General features: G+C 43.3%; 1 protein-coding gene across 2 annotated transcripts in view; it reads left to right on the forward strand.

Annotated features, from left to right (window-relative positions):
- The window catches only part of AOAH (acyloxyacyl hydrolase), a 158,160-nt gene that overhangs the window by 67,928 nt on the left and 68,006 nt on the right, over nucleotides 1-22,226 (forward strand). For both annotated transcript variants that reach the window (XM_072783485.1, XM_072783486.1), the window contains exons 8-12: nucleotides 2,098-2,158; nucleotides 3,268-3,338; nucleotides 4,225-4,273; nucleotides 5,515-5,563; nucleotides 7,376-7,470. In XM_072783485.1, the coding sequence (XP_072639586.1) occupies nucleotides 2,098-2,158; nucleotides 3,268-3,338; nucleotides 4,225-4,273; nucleotides 5,515-5,563; nucleotides 7,376-7,470 (325 nt within the window). The remainder of the gene's footprint in view (nucleotides 1-2,097; nucleotides 2,159-3,267; nucleotides 3,339-4,224; nucleotides 4,274-5,514; nucleotides 5,564-7,375; nucleotides 7,471-22,226) is intronic.

Here is a 22,226-nt window from a genome sequence, read left to right on the forward strand (position 1 = left end):
AGAGCCAGTAGACAGCACACCTGGAATTCAAACCTAGAGAGTCTAATTTCAAACCCCAGAACTATGTTAAGAGGCTTCTCGTGAATTTTCCTTCATACTAGAATAATCTTCACCTAATTACATGCCTTGAAAATGCTTTCTCATCCTTTAAATTTTGATTTACGATCACCTCGTTCCCTGTATAGCATTAGAAATGTTTTCCCTTTTGGTGCACAACCCTTTATAGCATTTTCTCCATAGCACTGTAGTTGCCTATCGAGTTTTTTGCCTCCACCCATCATTAAGCTCCTCTAGTATTGGAAATAGATCTTATATTCATTCTTAATATCTAACATGGTGTCTGGCACACAGCAGGGATTCCAAAAATGCCTGTGGAATGAATGAATGCATGCATGAATGAATGAATGAATGAATGAATTTCAGCATATAACCAGACAGCTGTAAGGATACATGAAGTATAGATTTAGATATAATTTTGCAGAAGTAATGTTAGTAAACATTTACAATGTCTAATCTACATCTACAAACTTGGAGCCAGATGTGATTTGGAATTCAGAATTTTCCAAATTTTAAGAAAAGCAACATATGCTATATAGATCATAGGCTACCTAATACTCTCGGTACCTTCTGATCAGAAGCATCTGCATTTCAGCAGTAAACTGTATAAATATTCACACTAAATAGGGTAAAGCTTATGAATTACCTTATATCAGTTCAAATCAAGTTTTACCACCAAATGAATTTTCTGCAAAGTTTGAAAAAACAATTCAGCTCCGTTTTCAGAGCTCTTTGGATTGAAGACTATGAATAAGGGATTATGGGGTTTATATAAATTACAGTTTATGCTACTTTGGATGACCAACGTATCATCCTGTGCCTAAAATGTCGGGATTGGGTTACTCTGAGCCTTTCAAAATAAGCAGATCTTCATCTGCTTACAGATTTGCTTCATCTGTTCATTAATGCATCTGCTTCATTTGTTCATTAATTTAAAGAACTTGCTTTCCAGTTCTAGAGATGTCCCATTGTTCCTTCGAACTCCCATCCTCAGGATGGCAAGGGAGAGGGATAGCTTTGGTGTGCTAAGTGGAACATTTTACCTACCAGCTTTTTCAGTCTGAAAACATGACTGTTTGGGTCTGTACCACGTGTGTGTGTGTTTCCTTCTCTTCTCATCTAGAAAACTACAACAGCTGTCTAATAGTTCCCATGCAGGGAAACTACCTCATCTCATAGGAGAGGTCATCTCCAGAGAAGATGGGTCCACCATCTCAGACTTGGTAAGACAGGTTCCACGATACGAGTCAGGCTCCATGCTGGCTCTTGCTGAATCCATTTGTCTTGGGGCACTCACAGTTGCTGAAATGCTCTTGATTCAAAAGACCATTTAATAAATCCCATAAAGGGTCATGTTACTCTACATTCTAGGCTCTGAAAGTAGCCTCACCCTGCCATATGATGGTGCTATGTTGCTACCCATAAGAGATTTTCCTAGAGGGAAAGCAGTGGTTGCCTTGCAGAAGCTGGGAAGACTTTGATAGTGAGGACACAGGGGGAGAGCCTCCCCCGGGAAGGGGTCTGTGGCTTTAGCATGAATTTGCTTGGTCATCAATCACATTAGAGTCTTTGTTTTCCAGGCTTATGAATGAGATTGAATATTGCCAGGTCTCTAGATTCTTAGAGTTAGTGATTTAAAAGAGTAGATTTTAAGAAAAAACTTCCATCACAGAATGTGTAAAATGGCACAAATTCAATCTGTAGTGCTGAGCTCATTGGACCAAAAATGCAGTCTCTTTCTTTTCTGGGCATCTCAACATCAATATCCTATGTTCTTCAAAATGTTGATTCAATTGTTTCACTTCCCCATATGGGCCAAATTAATATCAGAGAGAAAATAGTTCTAATTAGGTGGAGAGCAGAGATTGGCAAAGTTTGGCTGGCACTCTTCCATACCATGGAGGCGCTTAATTTTATTTTTAGAATGGACTTCTATCACATATACTCAGCATAGCCATATCTGAAATGTCTCTGTTTGTTTTCACAAACACGGTTTCTTTTTTTCTTAGCTCACCAGCTGTTTTGTTTTCTTTTTTCTAGAGCTATAAAAAATTCTGTGCCATTCAAAGATGTAGATTCAGACAAATACAGTGTTTTCCCAGTAAGTATTGTTTAAAGTAACCAGATGTTCGCTGACTATTGTATCGCTTTCTACAAATATCTTTCCTTTAATAAGACAAGACTGAATTCCATTTGAGTGTATTAATAATTTGATAATACACCATCCCATGATTTTTTTATGGACTTTTTGGCATCTTAATAATACATGAATCATCAGAGTGGGTCTTTAGCCAAGACTGTTTTTTGTTTCCTGAAGCCATTCTCAGCTGGGTATTTTCAGTTATCTTGAAAGGTGTTGAGAATTATTTTGGAAATTTTTAAGCCTACTTTTAGAGTGCGTGTGTGGTGTTTATGTGAATGCACATGTTTGATTTAGAGCAGTAAGGAAGTCAGGATGTTTGCTGCAAAAGCCAAACAAGCAAGCAGCAGATGCAACACCCTAAAGTTGGTGGGATCTCAGATATTCCACCTGGAAATGGGGGAAATAAAATCATTGTTTGATATCATCATGACTCTTGATTCTCTCAAATGAAGGATTAAGACCGGTCAATCGTATGATAAGTCCACATAATTAGCCGGCTTTGCTAGAGACTTTTAAATTGTCCAATACAATGATTAATCATATGACCAAATAAACCAATTGTTTTGAAGGCTATGGAGATTGATAATTAATAAGTAATTACCAATTATAAATTCATAATTGATAAAATTCAGAGTTGGATGTTCCTGCTGTTTGTGAAAGTGTACTCACACACGTGAACACACACATATACAGACGCACGTATGTGCACGCGTATATATACAGCATGCAGGCACATGAGCACACCTGTGAGTGCACACACGCCCACATACCTACACATTCACATGCAGATACTGCTGTGCACCCACGTGCAGGCACACACCCAACAGCATATGTACACACACACATACACTACCACCTGGCATGGGCGCCGGGACTCCATTACATGTTACCTCATACAGCATGTCGCAGCATATTAATCTTAGTTTTCTTAGTAATGCCTAGTGTTCCTAGATGGTGTGGGAATTAAGAATTGCACATGTCTACCCCTCGGATAGCTCTGACTGCCCTTCCCCACGGGTAACAACAGGCGGAAATGAACCCTTCTTGCATGTGCTCTTCCATTCCAGACACTGAGGGGCTACCACTGGCGAGGAAGAGACTGCAATGACAGCAACAAGATGGCATATCCGGGCAGAAGGTACTTCTCCGCTGGTCATTGATTTGGAAAACTACCTTCTAAAAAGGAGCCAGGAGGCCTCATTCCAGCCCTAGCATAGGGGATTTGTACTTACCGAGAGAAGGGACCTCCCTGTCCCAACTGCAGTAAAGCTCAGTGAAGAAAGAACAGATTCATTCATTATTTTTGTCCAGGACACACTTGTGGAGCACCTGCTAATTGCCAAGCACTCTGCCTCGTGCGGGGCGGTTAATAGACTGGAAGTAGGGCCTCCTCTTGAGGAGCTTCCAGTCTAGCGGGAGGACCACTCGAGTCAGGTTACAGTGGGTGTGTGTCCAGCCTCCTGCACAGGACTGAGCCCAGCAGCAGCAGCCCCTCCCCTCCAGGGTGAGGATGGGGCTCCCGTGCTTGGGCCACATATCACATTTCAGTCCCTGGCTGATGCTCTACAGCCACATCTCAGACTTCAAAAACTGGATATGCCAATCTTCATCTTAGCTGTGCCTGCAGTGCCACAGCATTCAATTTACTAGACGTTTGGGATTTGAGAGGCGTAACTGCAATGGCTTCACCTACCTAAATGCAAGTGGCCTACAGATTCCTTCACTCTGCTCACCGTCAGCACCGCGCCACAACACTGCCCATGAATAGAGGCCACTGGATTTGGTCCACGGTGCCCAGAAAATATCCAAAACCGAGATAATGGCAGAGGCCAAGTGGAGGCTTCTGTGTGCCACTGACAACAATGTGTGGCGCTCTGCCTTGAAAAACCTGTCGTCCATCAATGACGCTTCATATCAACGAACGACCATTCGTTTGTTCGTTCATTCATTCATTCATTCATTCAGCTAACATTCACAGGGCCCTAAGTATATGCTAAAGACCAATGTTGATGTTTTCTTCTTAGGCCAGTCAACTGGGATATACATGAGGATTCAAACTGTAATGGCATTTGGGTAAGCAACTAAATTATATTTAGCCCCATTCTCTTACTTTCTGTCTTCCTTAAAAGCCTATTTGCTTTACTCAAACCTGCAGAAGAAGGTGACAGAGCAAAGCAACCTTTTTCTGCAGTGTGGAAGAGGGGCATAGACTCCAATCTCACATGACGGATGTCAGGGATGTAATGAGAGTTGAGGGTCTGTCAGTCACAGCCTCTTTAAGTCACCCACATCTAACCCCTTTGTTCTGTGTTGAGTCAGGCGAAATTAAATTAAGAGTGCCACTGGCAAAGTTTTACAGCGACCCACACAGCTGTTGGAGGAAACCTCTCACAGCCGCCTCTTCGTAGCAGCCATTTTCTTTCTATTCCAGAAAGCTAGTTGGGCAGAGTGGAAATTGCCTGTAGTAACCACACTATCCACATCTCGAGGCATTTAATGCTGGTGCTCCAATCCTCCATGAATAGCAGATTTGCAGCTCCCAGGGAGGGAAAGGGAAGAAAGGAGGAAGCCCAACCAAGCGCTTATCCAAGGACAACAATGGCAAGCAGACCCATGTGTTGTGGGGTCTTGAGCATATATGATTTGAGGGTCTTCCTAAAGAAAAAGAGTACCAAATTACAAGTACGAAATCAAGTATGAAAGTAAATAGTCAATTAGAGCAATAGAAGAAATCCCAACAAATTACTGGAGTCTTGGAAATTCAGGTCCCTTGGAAATTGTAGGATGTGCAGCAGCATCCTTGACCTCTACCCACTAGATGACAGTCTCTCCTCCTTCCCCTGTTGTCACAACCAAAAATGTCTCTAGACTTTGCCAAATGTCCCTTGCAGTAGGTGTGGGGGGAAACTAGCCCTGTTGAGAATTGCTGCTCTGGAAGCATCCATCCTTAGGAAGTGGAGATGTCAGGACACTCAGAGCTCCAGCTCAAAGACTGAGGAGCACACTCTGACCTTGCGTCCCTGTCATGCACTGGGCCTACAGAACCCCCTCATGGTGACCCTGCCAGCACTCGGGACACTGCCCTACACCTCTGGACCATCCTTGGGTTCTGGATCTCTCCTTATTCCTGCCCCAACTCCATAATGCCCAACTCACTTACACAGTGTTGCTATGTTGAATTGAGAGCGTTTAATGGATTTTATCCACTGATTTGCCTTTGTACTTTCAAAGCCGCATAAGGGAAGGAAGACCTCAGTGTATATGTCTCATACATTAAAAAACAAATTACTAATTTCATCATTTCTCTTTCAAAGGGTGTCGATCCAAAAGATGGAATTCCATATGAGAAGAAGTTCTGTGAAGGTATGAATTGTAGAATGAATATGCTTATCACAATAGCAACACTTTTTTCTAGTCTGAGTCAGATTGAGGTGAACAGACCACCTGAGTGAGGAAGTGCCTGACGCTACAGCTTAAAGTTGACCAATTTGCATGAAAAATCAGAGAAAGTCATGAAAAAGCTTGTAGAAAATGGAGGCAGAATCTAGAAAAAAAAAAAAAAAAAAAGCAAAACTGAATTTGTCTGACTCCTTTATGTGGGGATTGGAAATTTGAATGATGATGCCAGAAAAGGTGGCAAGATAGAGCACAGGGTAACGGAAACCCAGTGCTTCTCCAAATAAGAAAACAAATAGAGGTGCTCGTGTTGCATCCTTCTCCATGTCCTTCTCAAAACACTACAAGGTCAGACATCCAGGCCTATACTGACAGTATCCTTGTGACAACTGGGCTAAAGATTCCTATCTGGGTGACTTGAGGGAGACGTCCAAGTCATAGCCATTGGGGGTTCCCAAAAATAGCTGAGCAAAAGCTCCATATTCTAAATGCCCAAATGCCACAGACATCTGAGCTACCAGTACTGTTAGGAGAGACCTACAATCACCCACATACTACTGAAAATATGCACCTGGTTGTACCCAAAGGGTCTCTGGTAGCATTACATTTAGGCAATGCTTTTCCCTAACACTGGAAAGCATTTCAATCATTCATTCATTCATCCATTCATTTGACAGATATTTCCTGAATGCCTATTCCTATTATGAACCAAGAGCTATACTTGGCTCTGAGTAGTCCTGGGCAGATGTGATACAGTCCTTGCCCTCAATCAACCTAGTCTAATTGTCCTTAAACTCTCAGAGGGGTAAGGAGGGAGTAGAAAATGCACAGATCTAGTGCAGAGTGATGTAGTTTAGAAATGCTTGTTGGATGAATAAAAGAATGAACGAACAAATGGCTGATAAATAAATAAGTGAACTCGAAACCAAATGAAAGATCCTGGTGTGAGGATCTGGGATCACCATGGGAAGCCTCTTGGACTCCCCCATCCCAATCTCTCCTGGATGTCCTGGACCTTCTCAGTGCCCGTGTATTGGCCAAGTGCTAACTGTCATAGAGGCCAGACTATCTTCTAGCATGGTTTCAGGGATTTGGGTCTAGGGGAAAGAGGCACTTCTCTGTGACTCTGGAAGGCATCGATTGTTTCTTTCAGGATCTTAAGGGATTTAGAAGAGTACATGCATCACCCATGAGTAAAAGAATTGTGTAGATGGGCCTCAGAGGCAGATTAAATGATTCCTAACCTCCAAGTAGGGCTGCACAGAGACTTTTATATGTTCATCTCCTGTTAATCAGCCAGAACTGTCCATCCAGTGCTTTTGTGTATATGGATTAAGGGCTTTAAAAGACCATAACATCTTTGAAAAGTCAAAATTGTTCCATGAGATCATTAATTCTTAAAGTGAATTACAAAAGAATTCAAGAAAGTGATTTCCAAAACCAAAATTTAGGGCATATTTCTCAGTTCAGATAAAGTTTTGATTCATTTATTCATCCATCATTCACTCATGATGTTGCATAGCAGTTTGTTTTATGCTGAGCGAGGAAACACACCTGCGTCTATATGGCTTAGCTAGCAGTTCTGATGGCCTAGAAATCTCATTCAGCTCCTAAATGCGATCTCCCTCACTCCCCAACACTTGAAGAGTGGCAATGCATCACTGTTATGATGCTCTGTGCGTGGAATACACACCAGGGTATCTGCTCTCCTAACCACCCAATCTGGAGGCCCCAAACTACTTGAGTGCATAAATAATGCAAATAAATTGTGCCACCCAGGTTCACAGCCCAGGGGAATCATTTTGCTGGGAGACTCAGCTGGGGCTCATTTTCACATCTCTCCCGAATGGCTCACAGCTTCACAGATGTCTTTGGTAAGTAATTTGGGCAGTAATCATCTCGGATGTGCTGGCCTTTGCGTCTGTTCCCCCCTTGCTCTCTCTAAATGTGATGCCAACTCCAAACAGGTGCAAATTTCCCTCTTCAGCAAAATCTGCTATAAAAGGCACATCCACAGCCATTTCAGCTCGGTTCATTTCAAACAATATAAGAAATGTGAGGGCATTGTCACAACAAGCTCATAACAGGAACAATCCTGTCCATTAGAGAAGGGAGGAGGGTGCCCCTGCCGGGTGGAAAGGAGACTTGGGTGCAGCAGGGAAGCCCTTGTCATAAGGCCAACCTGGGCACAGTTCCTTTCTCCCTCTCTGAGAATCCTGAAACTCTGATCCAGAGAAATCAAACTACAGGTATTATATATTCTTCCTTGACCCCTTCTTCTCAGACTAAAGAAATCAAACATAAATCTAAACACTTTGACTGAACCTGTCCCATGTCCCAAAACTGAGCATAGACCTCCCTTTGTAAAGATGAGCAAGCAGGGAGACATCTGGACATATAAATAACAGGCTCCTACTCTCAAAAGAAGAATGCCCTTTTGAAAAAAAAAAAAAAAACATGCTGTAGGAGATAGAGTGGTATTTTGTAATCTATTAAATTCAGATTCTCAACAATAGTCTTCAGGAGATCATACTCACAAAAAAGGAGCAATCGGAGATCAAGAAAGACTGCTTTTGGGAGAAAGAACCATAATCACCCAATGTGAAAAATCCAGTAGCAACACTGACGAGCAAGTTGGACAATACTAAAAACAAGATGAGCAAGCAGTCTGCCAGCTGGGGAAATTCTGGAACTCAGATAAGTGACACAAGCGGGGGGTTCTGGAGATTAAATAGGAAACCCAGAGCAGAGAACACATCAGGCAGAGAAGTAGTGGTGACCAAATAAACAATAAAAGATAACTTTCTTGAGTTGAGGGAATCCTAGTCTTCCTTCCCAAACCTACCCTGAGCATCCATCAAGCCAAAGTGTCAAATAGACTCTCTCTTGACCATTTCTTGCTTTTTTTTTTTTTTTTTGAATTCTAAATTTAAAGAAAAATCTTGCAATCATTCTGCCCAACAACAGCAAAAACCAGGGTACATACTGGGAGGAAAAATCCTTTTGGCATCAGGCTTGCCTCTCAATGCTAACTTTTAGAAAATAGTGGAGTGGCCTCTACAGGGTTTTGAGGATTGTATGTCAAAAATGCTCTGCCAAGATACTGTTTGTTCTTATACGCAATGCAGTGGTGACAGGTAACCAGGCTGGTCCATGTCCTTGTGCTTGTCCTTCTTATCCCACACTTGGGGTCTCTGGAGGTTGAGGCGAAGAGTGCCTCTCACTTTGGGGTTCTCCCAGAGACAATGGCCTCTCACAAACTCTCACCAGAGCCAGCAGCTCCCTCTGCAGTGTGCTAAATCTTTGGGGAAGAGAAAGGTCCACCAAGAAGCCAGCTCAGCAGCTGGCCTCATCCTAGAGTCCTAACAATTGGGATTTGAGTTGTAACATTTCTAATATGCTATTTCCAACAAATTAAGCGAAATACTGCAGCTCAGCGTTTGTTGGTTTGGCTTTGCGTTACAGATATCCCCTGCTTTCTGAAAGTTTGTTTCATGACACTTCATTTTTACAGAAGACCTATATAAGTCCCCTTTTTTTTGCCAACCAAAAGAAATCTAAAGAAGATTTTCACTTTTATGAAAAAAGCTATTACCATACTAATGTAGGTCTGTCGGGAAAGCCAAGTGGCCTGACGCGAACTTTCAGAACACTGCTTTTAAATAGCCAAGGAAACCTGTATTTCCCATCCCACCACCCTGTCACTTTTTGGCAGTAAATAAGTAGTCCTGAGAAATGACCACGAGAATGGCAATAACATAGAGCGGATGTGGAACCCAAATTGGTCATAATGGTCATTGGGATTCATGAATCTCACCAAAATGTTATTTAATAATGCTGTTGATGGTAGTAGGGACAAGTACAGCTTTAGTGTCATTTTGTCACCAATTTCAAGACTTTGGTGTTCTAATGTTCTTAAAAGGTCTCCCCAGGTTAACATACTTCTCCAAGCTCAAAATTAATCCAGTCACTCCAAGCCAGGGCTACTTCTGTGTTCTGCCCTTTATAAGATGGAAGATGAGACAAGAATAAAAGAGAAATATTTTGCTTAGAAAGTTAGCATTGAAAATGAACATTTATCACCAAGTTATTCTCAAAATAATGCTGTACAAACCACCCCAAGTCTCAGTGACTTAAAGCAATCTTCATTTCTTGTCACTCACACATCTCTGGGTTGTCTAGGGTTGGCTATTCTAGGCTGGACTCCATTAGTCTTGGCTCCAAGCTAAAGTTTGGATCTAGGTCTGTTCCATGTGTCTCTCATTTTTCTTGGTTGGGCAATCTATCCAGAAAGTATTCTTTTCATGGTAATGGCAGAAGTGCAAGAGGACAAGCTCTCCCACACAAATACATTTGCTGCATCATGTCCACCGTCAATGCATTGGCCAAAGCAAGTCACATGACCATGCCCAAGATCAACGGAGAAGCAGGTATATCTGCCCAAAGTGAGAGAGGGAAGAAAGTAAATATTTGCAATATTGCTTTTATCTAATTATAGGTGTTCAATACTCAATGGGGAAAAATAAGCAAATATAGAAATTATTAAGAAATCATTAAAATTCTCCTTAATCCTACCACCCAGGGAGAATCATTTTTAAATTTTGGAGTATCAGATTAGTTTTAAAATATACCTTTAATATTATTCTTATTCTTATTAGAAAAGAAGATATGAAGTCAATACTAGAACTACTTTTTTAGAGGTTAAAAAAAATCCCCACCATCTTGAACTTTTCTCAATATTTTTCCACTCTTTTCCAGAACTCCACCTCTCTATGCATACACACAACACACACACACACACACACACATTATGTAATCATGAGAGTAGCAAGTATGCAATTGGCCTTTCTCCTTTTTTTCAGTTGGCACTAATTATAGTCATTTTTCCACGTTACTATTTAGTCTTTATATTCATTATATTTGTCAGTGTTCTATAGTATCCTTTTCAGTATACAAGCCATAATCTACTAAACCATCTGCCCACAACTGGATATTAAGCTGATTCATTTCTGGGCTACTATGGATCATACTTCTTTTTAAAAAAAACATCATTTTTCAAACTTATTATCTATAGAATCTCTTCATTTGCACAGGGAGTTAGCCTATGTATGAATACAATGCCTAGCAGACATCCATGAGATACGTTGAGCTCTGATGTCTCATATTTTGATTTTTTGGCCTTTAAATGCTTGTGGCAAGTAAACAAAATATCACCAAATACTAACCTGGAACCTACCGTGCGCCAAGCTCTCTGATAGGAGCTAATGACACAGAGGTAAAGGGGATAGAAAGAACCAGGTCTTCAAAGGGCTTTAGGCCTTGTGGGAAAATGCAGACAAGCAAATTCCAGAGCTGTTGTGATGCATATGCACTCCCCAAACTCATGAAAAGAGGGAGTTCAGGCAGTCTGGTCCTAGCTGGAAGAAGCTCCTAGGAGCAGAAAGCGTACACACAAAGGCTCACAGTGAGAGGATTCAGCATTCTGAGAAGTCTACTGTGGCTGAACTGATGTGCATAGAGCAGGAAGTGGAGAAGGTGTGAGAAGAGTCTAGAAAGGTGCTTGGGAGCCAGATCTCAAGGGCCCTTGAAGCCACATTAAGGAATTCAGAGTTTATCCTGAAGGCAATAGGAAGCCACCAAGTGGTTTTAAAATGAGAAATAGCAGCAGTCATATTGGAATTTTAGAAAAATCACCCTGAGTTCAATGACAGAATGGATTGGATTGGGAGGAAAAACAGAAAAGTAGACCAGCTAGAAGTTTATCTTCTAGATAAAGTGCCCTAAACTAGAAGGGTACAGTGGGGAAGAAAAGAAATGGACAAATATAGACGGTATTTAGAATTAACAGTGGACATGTATTTTTCTCATACCCTTCCCACCCTATGGACTTACAGCCAGATCCTGAAGAGACCACCCTCCCTGAGCCGAATGTCTCTCCTAGTTGGGCTTAACCCAGAGTTGTAAGGGCATCTCTGCATCTGGAGAAGCTACCTCACCAACTTCACCCCCCTAATGCAGATCTTCCCTGCAGAGTCTAAGCCAGCTTTTGGAGACTCTACTAGAAGAATCTGTCTCCCTAAGAAACTTCTGGTTCCTCTGGTTCTTCTGCACCATACCCCAATCCTCAATAGTTATGGTAAACTTATAATTCATTGTCCAACCTGAGGAAACTGATAATACGTGAGAATTATAGGCATTAACCTAGACTGGCCAGACAAATTGGGATGTATGGCCACCCAACTGATAGCATGAGAGCCATGTATGAAACTGACACCTTGAGTCGAGAGCAGTGCCCAGAGGGGAGTTTCCAGTCCCTAAATTATCTCTCTGTAAAATAATCTTGGACTTTGAAGCAGACCTAGGTTCAAATCCTAGCTTAGCCACTTCCTGAATCTCTCTAAGCTTAATTTCCTCATCTAAAAAATATAAACAATGATAGCAATCTCATCAGAAATTCAGGATGATTTTACAATAGGACATTTAAAAATGGACTATTTATTTCTACTTAAGTTTCAGCTGAGGCCCCAGGACAATGTGAGCCAACTATTCCCACCTTCTACAATCAAATATTAGAAGGACTTTAGCAGGACATGCACAAAAGGGAGTGAAAATCATTTCTGCAACCTATAGCTTAAGGCCCACCTCAAAGGTCTAAGAGTTGAGACAGGGAATGGCTGGTGTCAGCATGGCAGTGGGGCTCAGCTCTCCCCTTGGGGGAAGGGTGGACATGCTTCCCCCTCAGAGGAGATGATCACTAACAGACTTGGAGAGGTGTCTCCGGAGATTGGGGTCACAGCGGCTGGTGTCCAACACTCTTATGAATAATGTAAGGGTGGTGACTGAGGCAGCAGGATAGGAGTGTGTGTCTGGGGGGCAATGTGGACCCCCAGGAAGGGAGATCCAGCCTGGATCATTAAAAGTCCTGAAGAAGATTGCCGGGAGATGACTTCAGCATGGAGGGTAACCTCCAGATGCCCAGGGGCTGGAGCATGAAAACTGAAAGGCTAGAGGGAGGTGAAGAGAATCCAATGACCGCACCTGTGAGGTTGCTCACATGTTCCCAGCAGGGCCTCTCAGAGCCCCCATTAGAGAGCCAGCCTTGGACCTCTGCCAGGCCAGAAGAATCACATCTGATTATACCTCTTCTCCCTCCACCTGCCACCACCTGAGGTCGGAAGCCTCAGCCATGAATTAATTATTCATTAATACATTTGACAATAACAATAAGAAACACATCAATATAAATAACATTTTTTTGACATATAACTTTATTTTCCAAAACAAGTAAACAAAGAAACAAGTTGGAAGAGTTTTCTTTTCCATTGTTGTGAATCTCTTTGATATCTGACCCAAAACAGCTGACTCTCCATACCTGCTTCCCTCTTCAATCTGTTTTCATAAACATGTATGTAGCCTGTTGAAAACTACATTGAACCCTCATGAGTGAAATAAAAATGCAATGAAAAAGGCAAATCAAGTTTAATTTTATGATGAAAATCGTGATCTCATAAAAACTCTCTGTGAGGGTCTCAAAGATCCCCAGGGGTCCCCAGACCCTATTTTGAGAACCACAGTTACAGAGTTTTCCTGTGGCCTCTAATGTCCAAATTTTGAGAGTGTACAGAAGAAAGATGCGGTTGGGGAGTACCACGGTTCAGTTTCCAAAATTGTTTACATCTAGAAATTCCAGAAAAGAGGTACTCTAAAATAGGATGTTTTAGGGCAAAATGGGAAGCCATCAGCATAGAGTGGACTAGCCTCTCAACCCAAGATTTCCAGAACATATTGGGATGTGTGAGGTTCCCCCAAGAGGGTGTCTGCTGAGAATGCTCACTCTGTCCTCAGTCCTCCCTCTTCCCATGGGTTCTACTATTTGAGAGCCTTTTAGTAATGTCACCACAAAGGAAGAGAACCCCCAACCTTTTGGCTAATTCAGCAGGTGGAACAACTTTTAAACTGGGTTTCTAGTCAGTGTCAGAGTCAACATTTAGCAGGGACCAATCAGGAAAATAAAAGCATTCCAGCAGAGAGGATTTAATATAGGAGATTGGCTACACTGGCTCCAAGCAACTGATTACATAGGTATTAGAACATAAAGGGAATTTCTGAAGAGATTAATCATTGCTGATGCCAGGGCTAGGGAACAAAAAGGAAGATGAGGTTTTAGCACAGGCTAGAGCAAGGGGTGTGGCGGATGCTTGAACCTCGGCAGAGCCTGTACTGACTGCCAAGGGCACATGGGACCAGTCGCTACTGGGACCACTGGAGATGAGCCGCAAGTAGCAAAGGAGGCAGGAGGCTGCTGACCTCAGCTGGAAACCAGAAAATAGTTCCTCTCCTCCCCCCACATGCTCCTGTCCCACCCGCGCCTCCCCTTGGCTGGGGGACACAGACGAGCCTGGGAAGTGTAGTTTGCAGAGTCCAATCCCCTTCTGCAGAGCAGAGATTGGAGGAGGGGGCTTGGAGCCAGAGGCAGTCGGTGGCATGGGACTCCTGGTTGGCTGTCTGCATGGCCTTGGCCCATCCCTTTATGTCCTTTTACCTTGAGACCGGTCTCACCCCGAAAGGCCCCCAAAGGCTGCTGATGACCAAATGCCAAATCCTTCCCTTCCCAACTGCCTTGAGGAAGCCTTCCCAAAATAACCAGCAGAGGGAGAACAATCAGGAATCATCTTTCAAAATGAGGCCTCTGGACCTTTTCTCTGCCAGGTCTGGGTGACAAGGTTCTGAATTTAGATTCTGTAGCACTGACTGTGAAACTAGTGAGAACCCACTGGCTCCTGACCACACCTTGCCATCCCTCCACAAACTCTGGTTCCTTGGGGAAGGAACCGTAGCAAACACCGGGCTGTGTGGCCTCACCCGGGGTCTGATGGTGGGAATAGGTGCGGTCCACCAAGACCCTCCAGGACGCCGCAAGGTGTTTGGTGCTCTGCCCTTACTGCACCAAGTAATACGTCAGATTGTCTGGAAAGAGCAGGGAGTGCTGTAGAAAAACAATTATTCATTGTTTCATAATAGGCCATTCTGCCCTTTATGAGGCTACGCAACATTTCTTGGCCTTTGTCTCCCTATAAAGCAGAAAACACTCCTGAAAATACATCACCCCAGTCAGATTGTGCCTCTGGAAAAGGAATCCACAGTCTTGGGTGTCTTTCCTGCTGCAGACTCTTCTTCTCTCCCCTTCTTGCCATCCTCTTGTTAAGCAGTGTGGTACCCCAGAGGCCTGTTTACCGCTAATTAGATTAGGAGTGTGTTCATCTGGAAAGATATTTGTAGTTCAATAAAGAGAGTGTGAAGAATCACCCTACTGGTTCCACAGAAACAAAGGTTCTGAGCCTCATTCCGCTGGGGGCAGAGAGAGGTTTTTGCCCCCTGCCTCCTTAAACAACCCTCGCTCCTCTCTAAGACATCCGCGGTAGTCGGATTCAGAATGAGCTTCCCATGCCACGGGAAAGATCTCAGCTTAGAAATTCTGATTGCAAAGAAAAGCAACAAGCAAATTTGAAAACACTTCCATGCATTTTTTTTTCTCTCTTTCAAAGGAAAAACAATCACGGCTTGAGATGTTTTGTTGAGAAAGAAAGGGAGGCAGAGAGATCATCAAGGCCAGCAATACATGCTGCCCTCCTGCCTCTTCCCCATCTGTTCGAAAATTATTTCCAAAATATTAAATGCTGCATTTCACTGAACCAGAATTGTATGACGGGTTGGGCCTGGGGGAGAGAGGAGGGGGAAGAGATTCTGAAATACAATTTCCCAAATGTTTATTTTGTTAGTGAAGGCTGTTGCCTGTACTATTATAAAATCTTAGCACGACCCCCGGCAGGCTGTTGTCTGTAGGGTAAGTAGGCGCAGATTGAATTTCGTACTGTGTCAAGGACAAAATGAATCCTTAATCTGGCTGCAGAAAATGCATATTCACCCGAGAGCAAAGCGGCTCCAGTCTTTGGAGCCCACATATGCTTCATTCTTTTCTTTGAGATGAGTATATAGATCAAGTTTGGCTGCCCTTTATTAGCCCCCAGACAGCACGGGTGGTATCAAAGCTCTCATCCTGGCTCTCCCCGGCCTGCCCTGCTTCCCGCTCTCTGGATTTAACAGTGAGCATTAAGCATAAAGGCTGATTTTCATGGTGCACATAAAATACAAAAATCCTACCCCGGCTAACTTCATGTCGACTCCAGAAATAGTTAAGGGTTGGGGTACTTTACTATTGTTTTTCAAGACGAGGAAAGGCTGTCGTTCAGTAAAATTGGACAAAATTACATTTTCGGCTCCTCAGACGTCTTGCAGGCCGGCAGATTAAGGATGCTAAGCAGTGAGAAGAAAGGCCTCAATCCCAGTTACTTCTCATTTGTCCTGTCAGAAAAAGAGAGTTGTGTTCATCCTGGTGAGTCCTTTTCTCCAGCAGCCATCAGGCCACAAGAGAAAGAATGTTCTTCGATTCCCATTCCCTGTTCGTGGGCACGGGCCAGACGGGCTGTTGCCTTGAGGCCTGATCAATGCAATGCCCTTTTCTTCCTGCTCAAGGTGAGCATCTGGATCTCTCACCTGCCAGCAAACGAGGCTGCTCTTGCAGGCTCATTCTTCTGAAGACATTTGTGGTCTTAGCCCTCACTAGCTTCTGCAAGAATTAAAAAGACAAACACGCGCTGTCGTGAAAAACCACAAAAGGAAATTATTTTAAGCTCCATATTCTGAAAGGCATTTATAATTAGCCAGCCCACATGCCTGCTCTCGCTGCACGTTAGATGGAGATTTCCTCAGAGAGCGGCAGCCTGAGTCCATAAACACCTGTGCGAGCCAGGGTGCTGCTAAGACTCGATGCAATCTCTTGCCCTCTAGTTAATTATATTCATCACTTTGCCTCGCTCTCTCTCAAGTTCCTCAACCATAAAATGGGTCTCAGGGAACTAACTCATCACAGGAAAAACATTTAGAATCTCAAATCAGTTGGGATGTGGAAAGGGAGAAATTCTGGCGTTTAGAGATAATTCGGGATGGTTAGAATTGATTGCTGTACCCCATTCATTCATTCTCTCATTCGGCTAGTTCCCTCCATGCCACTCCTTGGGGTAATAAGAACAGAGATTACCCAGTCCACCCTTGCCAAATGCCAGGCTTCAGAATGATTTCCTGGGGATTTTCTACTCCAGGCGGTGGCTGGCAGACTGGTCAGAAGTGCGAGCTAAACCGTAATTCTTAGAGGAAAATCAAGGGGAGAATTCTGAAATACAAGCTCCAAAGATTCCAGACAGAGATGGAAGACAGCAACACTGAGCCGAGAATTTAAAGACTGATTGATAAAGACCCTAAAGGAAAATAGATCAATAAGGAGCCAAGAGGTCAGATTTTCATGTTGGTGACATAGTTGAGAGCCCTTCTTAAAAGACGAGTTATTAGTCAAGCAGAGTATAGGTTCAGCTGCTATAACAAAGAATCCCAAAATTCAGTGACTTAAGATAGAAATGTGTTTTTCTTCCATATAATAATCCAGAGAGAAGCAGTCCAGGGCTGACAAGACAGTCAGACCATCCTCAACATGTGGCTTCCACCTCCGGTTCCAAGGTGGCTACCCCTGCTTTTGCCACCTCCCACCTGTAGGAAAGAAAAAGGGCCAAGTGAGGATACACATATCCCCTGGAGGAATTCGACACAGAGGTGGCACACATTACTGTCTCACACACCTGGTCACGTGGCCACACCAGGCTACAAGAGTGGGGCAGCTATGGTGCCCAACACCATGGGAGTTCTACTATTAAAGGCAGGGGAAAGAGACACAGGTGGACAAGTGGGGCCCTAGATGTGAAAAGCAGTCTCTCTAACCTGAAGGAGCTTAAAGTCTACTTGGAAAGATGGACAAGTAGACTCACACCTATAACTTTAAGTAAATATTACCATGTGTTTACCCAACACCAGGCAGTATCTCATTTAACACTGAACGGACCCCAATATTATGGGTATTGCATAGATGAAGCAATGAAGACTTAGAGAAGCTATCTAACGTACCCAAGATAATGCAGTTAAACAGGGAGCCCAGATAGAAACTGAATCTGTCAGACCCTACAGCAGAAGTCAGCAAACTGTGGCCCTTGAACTTAATGTGGTCCTTCAGCTTTTTTTTTTTTTTTTTGGAAAGAAAGTTTTCATGAAACACAGCTTGCCCATTCATTTACACATTATCAACGGCTGCCCTTCTACTACGATGGCAGAACTGAGAAGTGCCATAGAAACCAAATCGCCTGCAAAGCCTAAAATATTTACTATCTGCCCTTTGCAGAAAAAGTTGGCCTGTTCTGCCCCAGTGCTAGCATGTTAGATGTAATGAGCTGAGCACGTGCAGGGTGTGATGGGAGCCAGGGGAGACCCCCTTACAGAGGGAGGTGGGCCAGTCAAGGAGTCAGGATTTAGCTAACCCTTGACCAGTGAGCAGCAATTGATCAGTGAAGACAGTGGAGTAGGAAAAAGAGCCTATGACAGGCCTGGAGGTCAGACTGGCGTACAGGTAGCTGCGTGGGGTGTGAGAAGAGGTTGGGGCAGTGGGTGGTGCCATGTGGAGGAAGATATTGAATAGCTCAGTAGCTTCTAGTGCAGCATTTCCCAAACCTGGCCCATCGCCACAGCCATTCTGGGCACTTATTAAAAATAAGGATTCTAAGACTCCACCACAAATCTACCCAAACAGGATCCATATCTTCAAGAAGATCCTCCACAAAATTCTGGAAAATACTGCTAATGATGGTAGGGAGAGAGTGAGAAGGTAGAGGCTGAAGTTAGAGGCTGGCCAGAGGCTGTAGTGGTAACCCCAGGCCATCAAATGGGCCACTTGGAAGGCTAGAAGCAACGAGGTTTGTGACAGTTTCTTGGTGGAAGGTAAAAGAGGGAAAAGGAAGAAAATGAGATCATTTTTTATGGGTGAGATAGTGGGGAGTGACAGCCCAGTTCTGGCCTGGTCACGAGGAGCCCCTGTGATGGCTCCCTGTGTTCTCACTTCTATACCTTGGTAATGGACTTTGGGCTCCCAGAGTCTAATGCCGGATGTTAGCTCTCAAAGAAAAGGAGAACTACCCCATCCCAGATAAATGGCAGCCTGGCTGCCTCGGCAATGACCAAACCTTTACAAAATCAAATGAAAGGGCACTTTTGTAATATGATAGGCATGCCTCGTTGCCTGTTCCTGGCCCTTAGAAGAGTTATTTTTTCTGTTTGTGAAAGAATTTGTTTCACTGGCTCCACGAGAGAATTGAATTGTGATTATTTCAACATAACAGTGGGACACTTTAAACTCTTGTTTTCTCAGTTTTATGAATTTGGATACAGTTCTTCAATCACTCTGGAAGCAGTGATGGAAAGAATTGAATTCTGTGGAAGAAATCCAACTGCACGATGCATTTTCATTTGGTACGGGGCAGTTAGATAAATGCATCCCTCGACTCATTCACTGAATAAATAAATCATGGGGTTAGAGCTTAAATAATAAATAAAAGGAGAAATAAGAAGAGACTAAGAGGAGCTGACACGGTGAAAAAATAGATAAATAAAAAGAACTATATTCAGGGAAAATGATGAAAGATTGTTGCCTGCCATTCTGTCCTTTTTATATTTACTGGTCACATTTTTCTAGAAATCTTTATTTGACTATTTCTTCACTACCCCCATCAAGTTTTGGACTGGCACAGGGTTAAAGATGAAATGCTATACCTTTTCTCTGAAAATCATTTATTTAGCTCTAACTGAAGTCTAAATGTGCCTCCAATAGGCCTCATCCCGGGAGCTGAGCAGTTATTGTTACCAGTCCTAACAACAGCTAGGGCAGTAGATAACTGGCACGCTGGCTATTTGGGGTTGTTTGAGGGAGATTTTGTTGGTCTTCCTCATATAGAATATGATGAATTTGGCCTTGGAATTTTGCCTATGGCATTGCCAATACTTAAATTCTTTCCCCCCTGCCCCTCTTTGCCTGGCTCCCTCTTAGTAACCTCATAGAATTCACATGGGAGAAGGTTTCTTTCAAGATTCCTTCCCTGACCCCCACACGTGGGACAGGTATCCTTTCTAGCACTCCGGACTTCCCTGTCAATACTGCCAACAGCTAACTCTCACGGAACACTGGCAATTCTGAACTTTCTGCATGGATTGTCCTTTCCAATCCTCTCAACCACCTGATGAGATCGGCATTATTATTAGTCCATTGTACAGGCAAAGAAACTGAAATACAGAGGAGTTCAAGCAAGTCATCAAGCTTGCAAGTCTTTATTTTCTAGACTATGAGCTCCCCCAAGGAGGAACTTGTGGTGGCCTAGTACAGTGGTGAACAGAGCGCCTGGCATGGGCTGGCGTTTGATGTGTTTCTGTCATTCTGTCTGTCTCTTTCTCTCTGTCTCTGGCTCTCTGTCCCTCTCTCTCTCTCTCTCTGTATGTTTCATGACTTAACAGGGCCACCGGGACCTCAGTAGGAGACTTATTTCACTGCATATGGAATTCTAAAGTTTATGAGTCAAACTTGGAGTTAAATTACATTCTTGAAGCTGTCTATGTCAAAGCTCATGTGAATGATGCTGCCTGACAGAGTTAAGTCTGAGATTGCAGAGGCAGAAACCAGATGAAACACACTTTCCCCACTCTCCCAGAGCTTCCTCTGCCAGGCCGCACCGGAAGATAAACCTCCAGATCCGCAGTGTGTGTTGTTCTCTGAGGATGCCTTTCCCTGGCAGCTGTGAGGACAGAACAGGCCCCGGGAGTATGTGAGTGGGGTGTGTATGTAGGTGTCTGCATAGGGTCACATATCATTGCAGTATGCGTGCCCACAACATTCATTCTGTACTCTTCTTAAGTTATGCGTGGCTTCCATATGAGAGAAACATAGAGGAAAAGATGGTGACCACTCGCGGGTTATCTATAGATTTCTGAACTTTTTACCCAAAGCAGTCCCCCAGAGACCATCTGCTCAGTAGACACCCAGGAAGCCTCATTTTCAACAACTAGCAAGCCCAGTTTAGCCAAGTGTGTGATTCCATGAGATTTAGCAGCTTAGGGGAAAAACAAAGACCAGATACAAGTGGGTTACTGAAAGCCTACTTTGTTAGGACTCCAGCCTGCTCCGAGCCTCTCTCTCTTCCTAGTCCCACCAGAACTGGGTTCAAATCCCAGCCCCCTACTACCAGCTCTGTGACCTTGGCAAGTCACTCAACTCCCTCTGAGTTCTGTTTGCCATAGTTTTTCTGGGTCACACACTGGCCAGTTTCTGCCCCGAAAATAGAGACTCTTCTGTGGCCCAGAACCAGTGGCAGGAGGTGCCACCAGAAAAGGGGCTTTTTCAATACCTCCAAGTAGGTCGGGGCATGCTCATTCAATTTACTGTTATTCTCCTGAGCCCTGGGTACTCACTCCTTTTTTGAGAGGCAGTGTCCAGCATCTGATACATGGTAGTTGCTCAAAAAGTGTTTGCAGAAAGGAGAGAAGAAGGAAGAAGACTAATCCCTGCCTCACAGAGATGTGTGATGAAGTTAAACAGCGTGTACAAGTTTCCTGTCTCAGTGCCTGGCACGTGAGGAGACTTCATTATTAGTTCCCGCCGATACTCTGGCCTAAAATGCCAAAGTTATCTGGGAAATATAGCACATGCAAGGATCACCAATGGATATACATTCACTTATAGAATCTATTCACACATCAAAGGCTAAAGGAATGAGACCAGAGCCAGAAAATCTGTCAGGGTCAAGGAAGGCCCCTAAAGTTTCATGACTTGGTATTCCTATAAGGAAAGGCATTAAGGTAGTGACAGTGTTAAGAGGAGAAGGAGAGGTGGAGGTGATGAGATTGAGATGCAAGCAGAAGGCGGGGAAGTAGGATAGCCGGCCTTTGGGATTGCAAGGCTGAACACAGGAGGACGGCCTCATCCCCGCCACCTGCAGAACAGGTGAAGTAGTGGCTGACCAGCCAAGCTCCTAGACTCCGGGTCCCAAAGCTAAACGGATTAAGCAGTCTCTTGATTTCCAGGCCTTGAGATTCTTGCTCCATCATCCAAAGACTGACGACCTCAGACCTGTTTTCTTCTCTGAGTAAAACAACAAACTGAGAGTTTAGTTCCTGGGAAATAAATTTTAAAATACTTAATTTAACTGAAGAGGATATTTTTCGTGTCTTTTTTCCAAAGGAGGTTAGCTGCAGAGTCTTCTAAGCGACTTTATATTATTTGAAAATAAACAACTTAGATCTAACCCATTTAACAGTATTGAAAAAGGGAATACATCGTGCACATTGTCCATAGCATTGCTGGATAGGGAAGGCTCAAATGGAAACAGTGAAATAAAAGCACCAAGAATATTCCTTTTATCATTGGAGGGGAACCAACCAGATGAATATGTGATTGATGCCATTACTATCTTTCTCTCCTTTAAGATGGTTTTAAGAAACCCAAATATAAGTTGCTTGTTGAAGTTAGGGCTTAAAATACACCCAAATCCAAAGTATTGTGTTTACTGAATATACATTTAAAAATGAGAGCCAACGTCCTTTCTCAATGCATGGAAAGGCACACACACACACATACACACACACACACATACACAGAATAATGTTAAAATATTACACGAAAATAGTAATACATGCCAATTATGACATAAAA

The sequence above is a fragment of the Canis lupus genome, chromosome 18 (genome assembly GCF_048164855.1).
Source record: "Canis lupus baileyi chromosome 18, mCanLup2.hap1, whole genome shotgun sequence".
NCBI classification, from domain to species: Eukaryota; Metazoa; Chordata; class Mammalia; order Carnivora; family Canidae; genus Canis; species Canis lupus.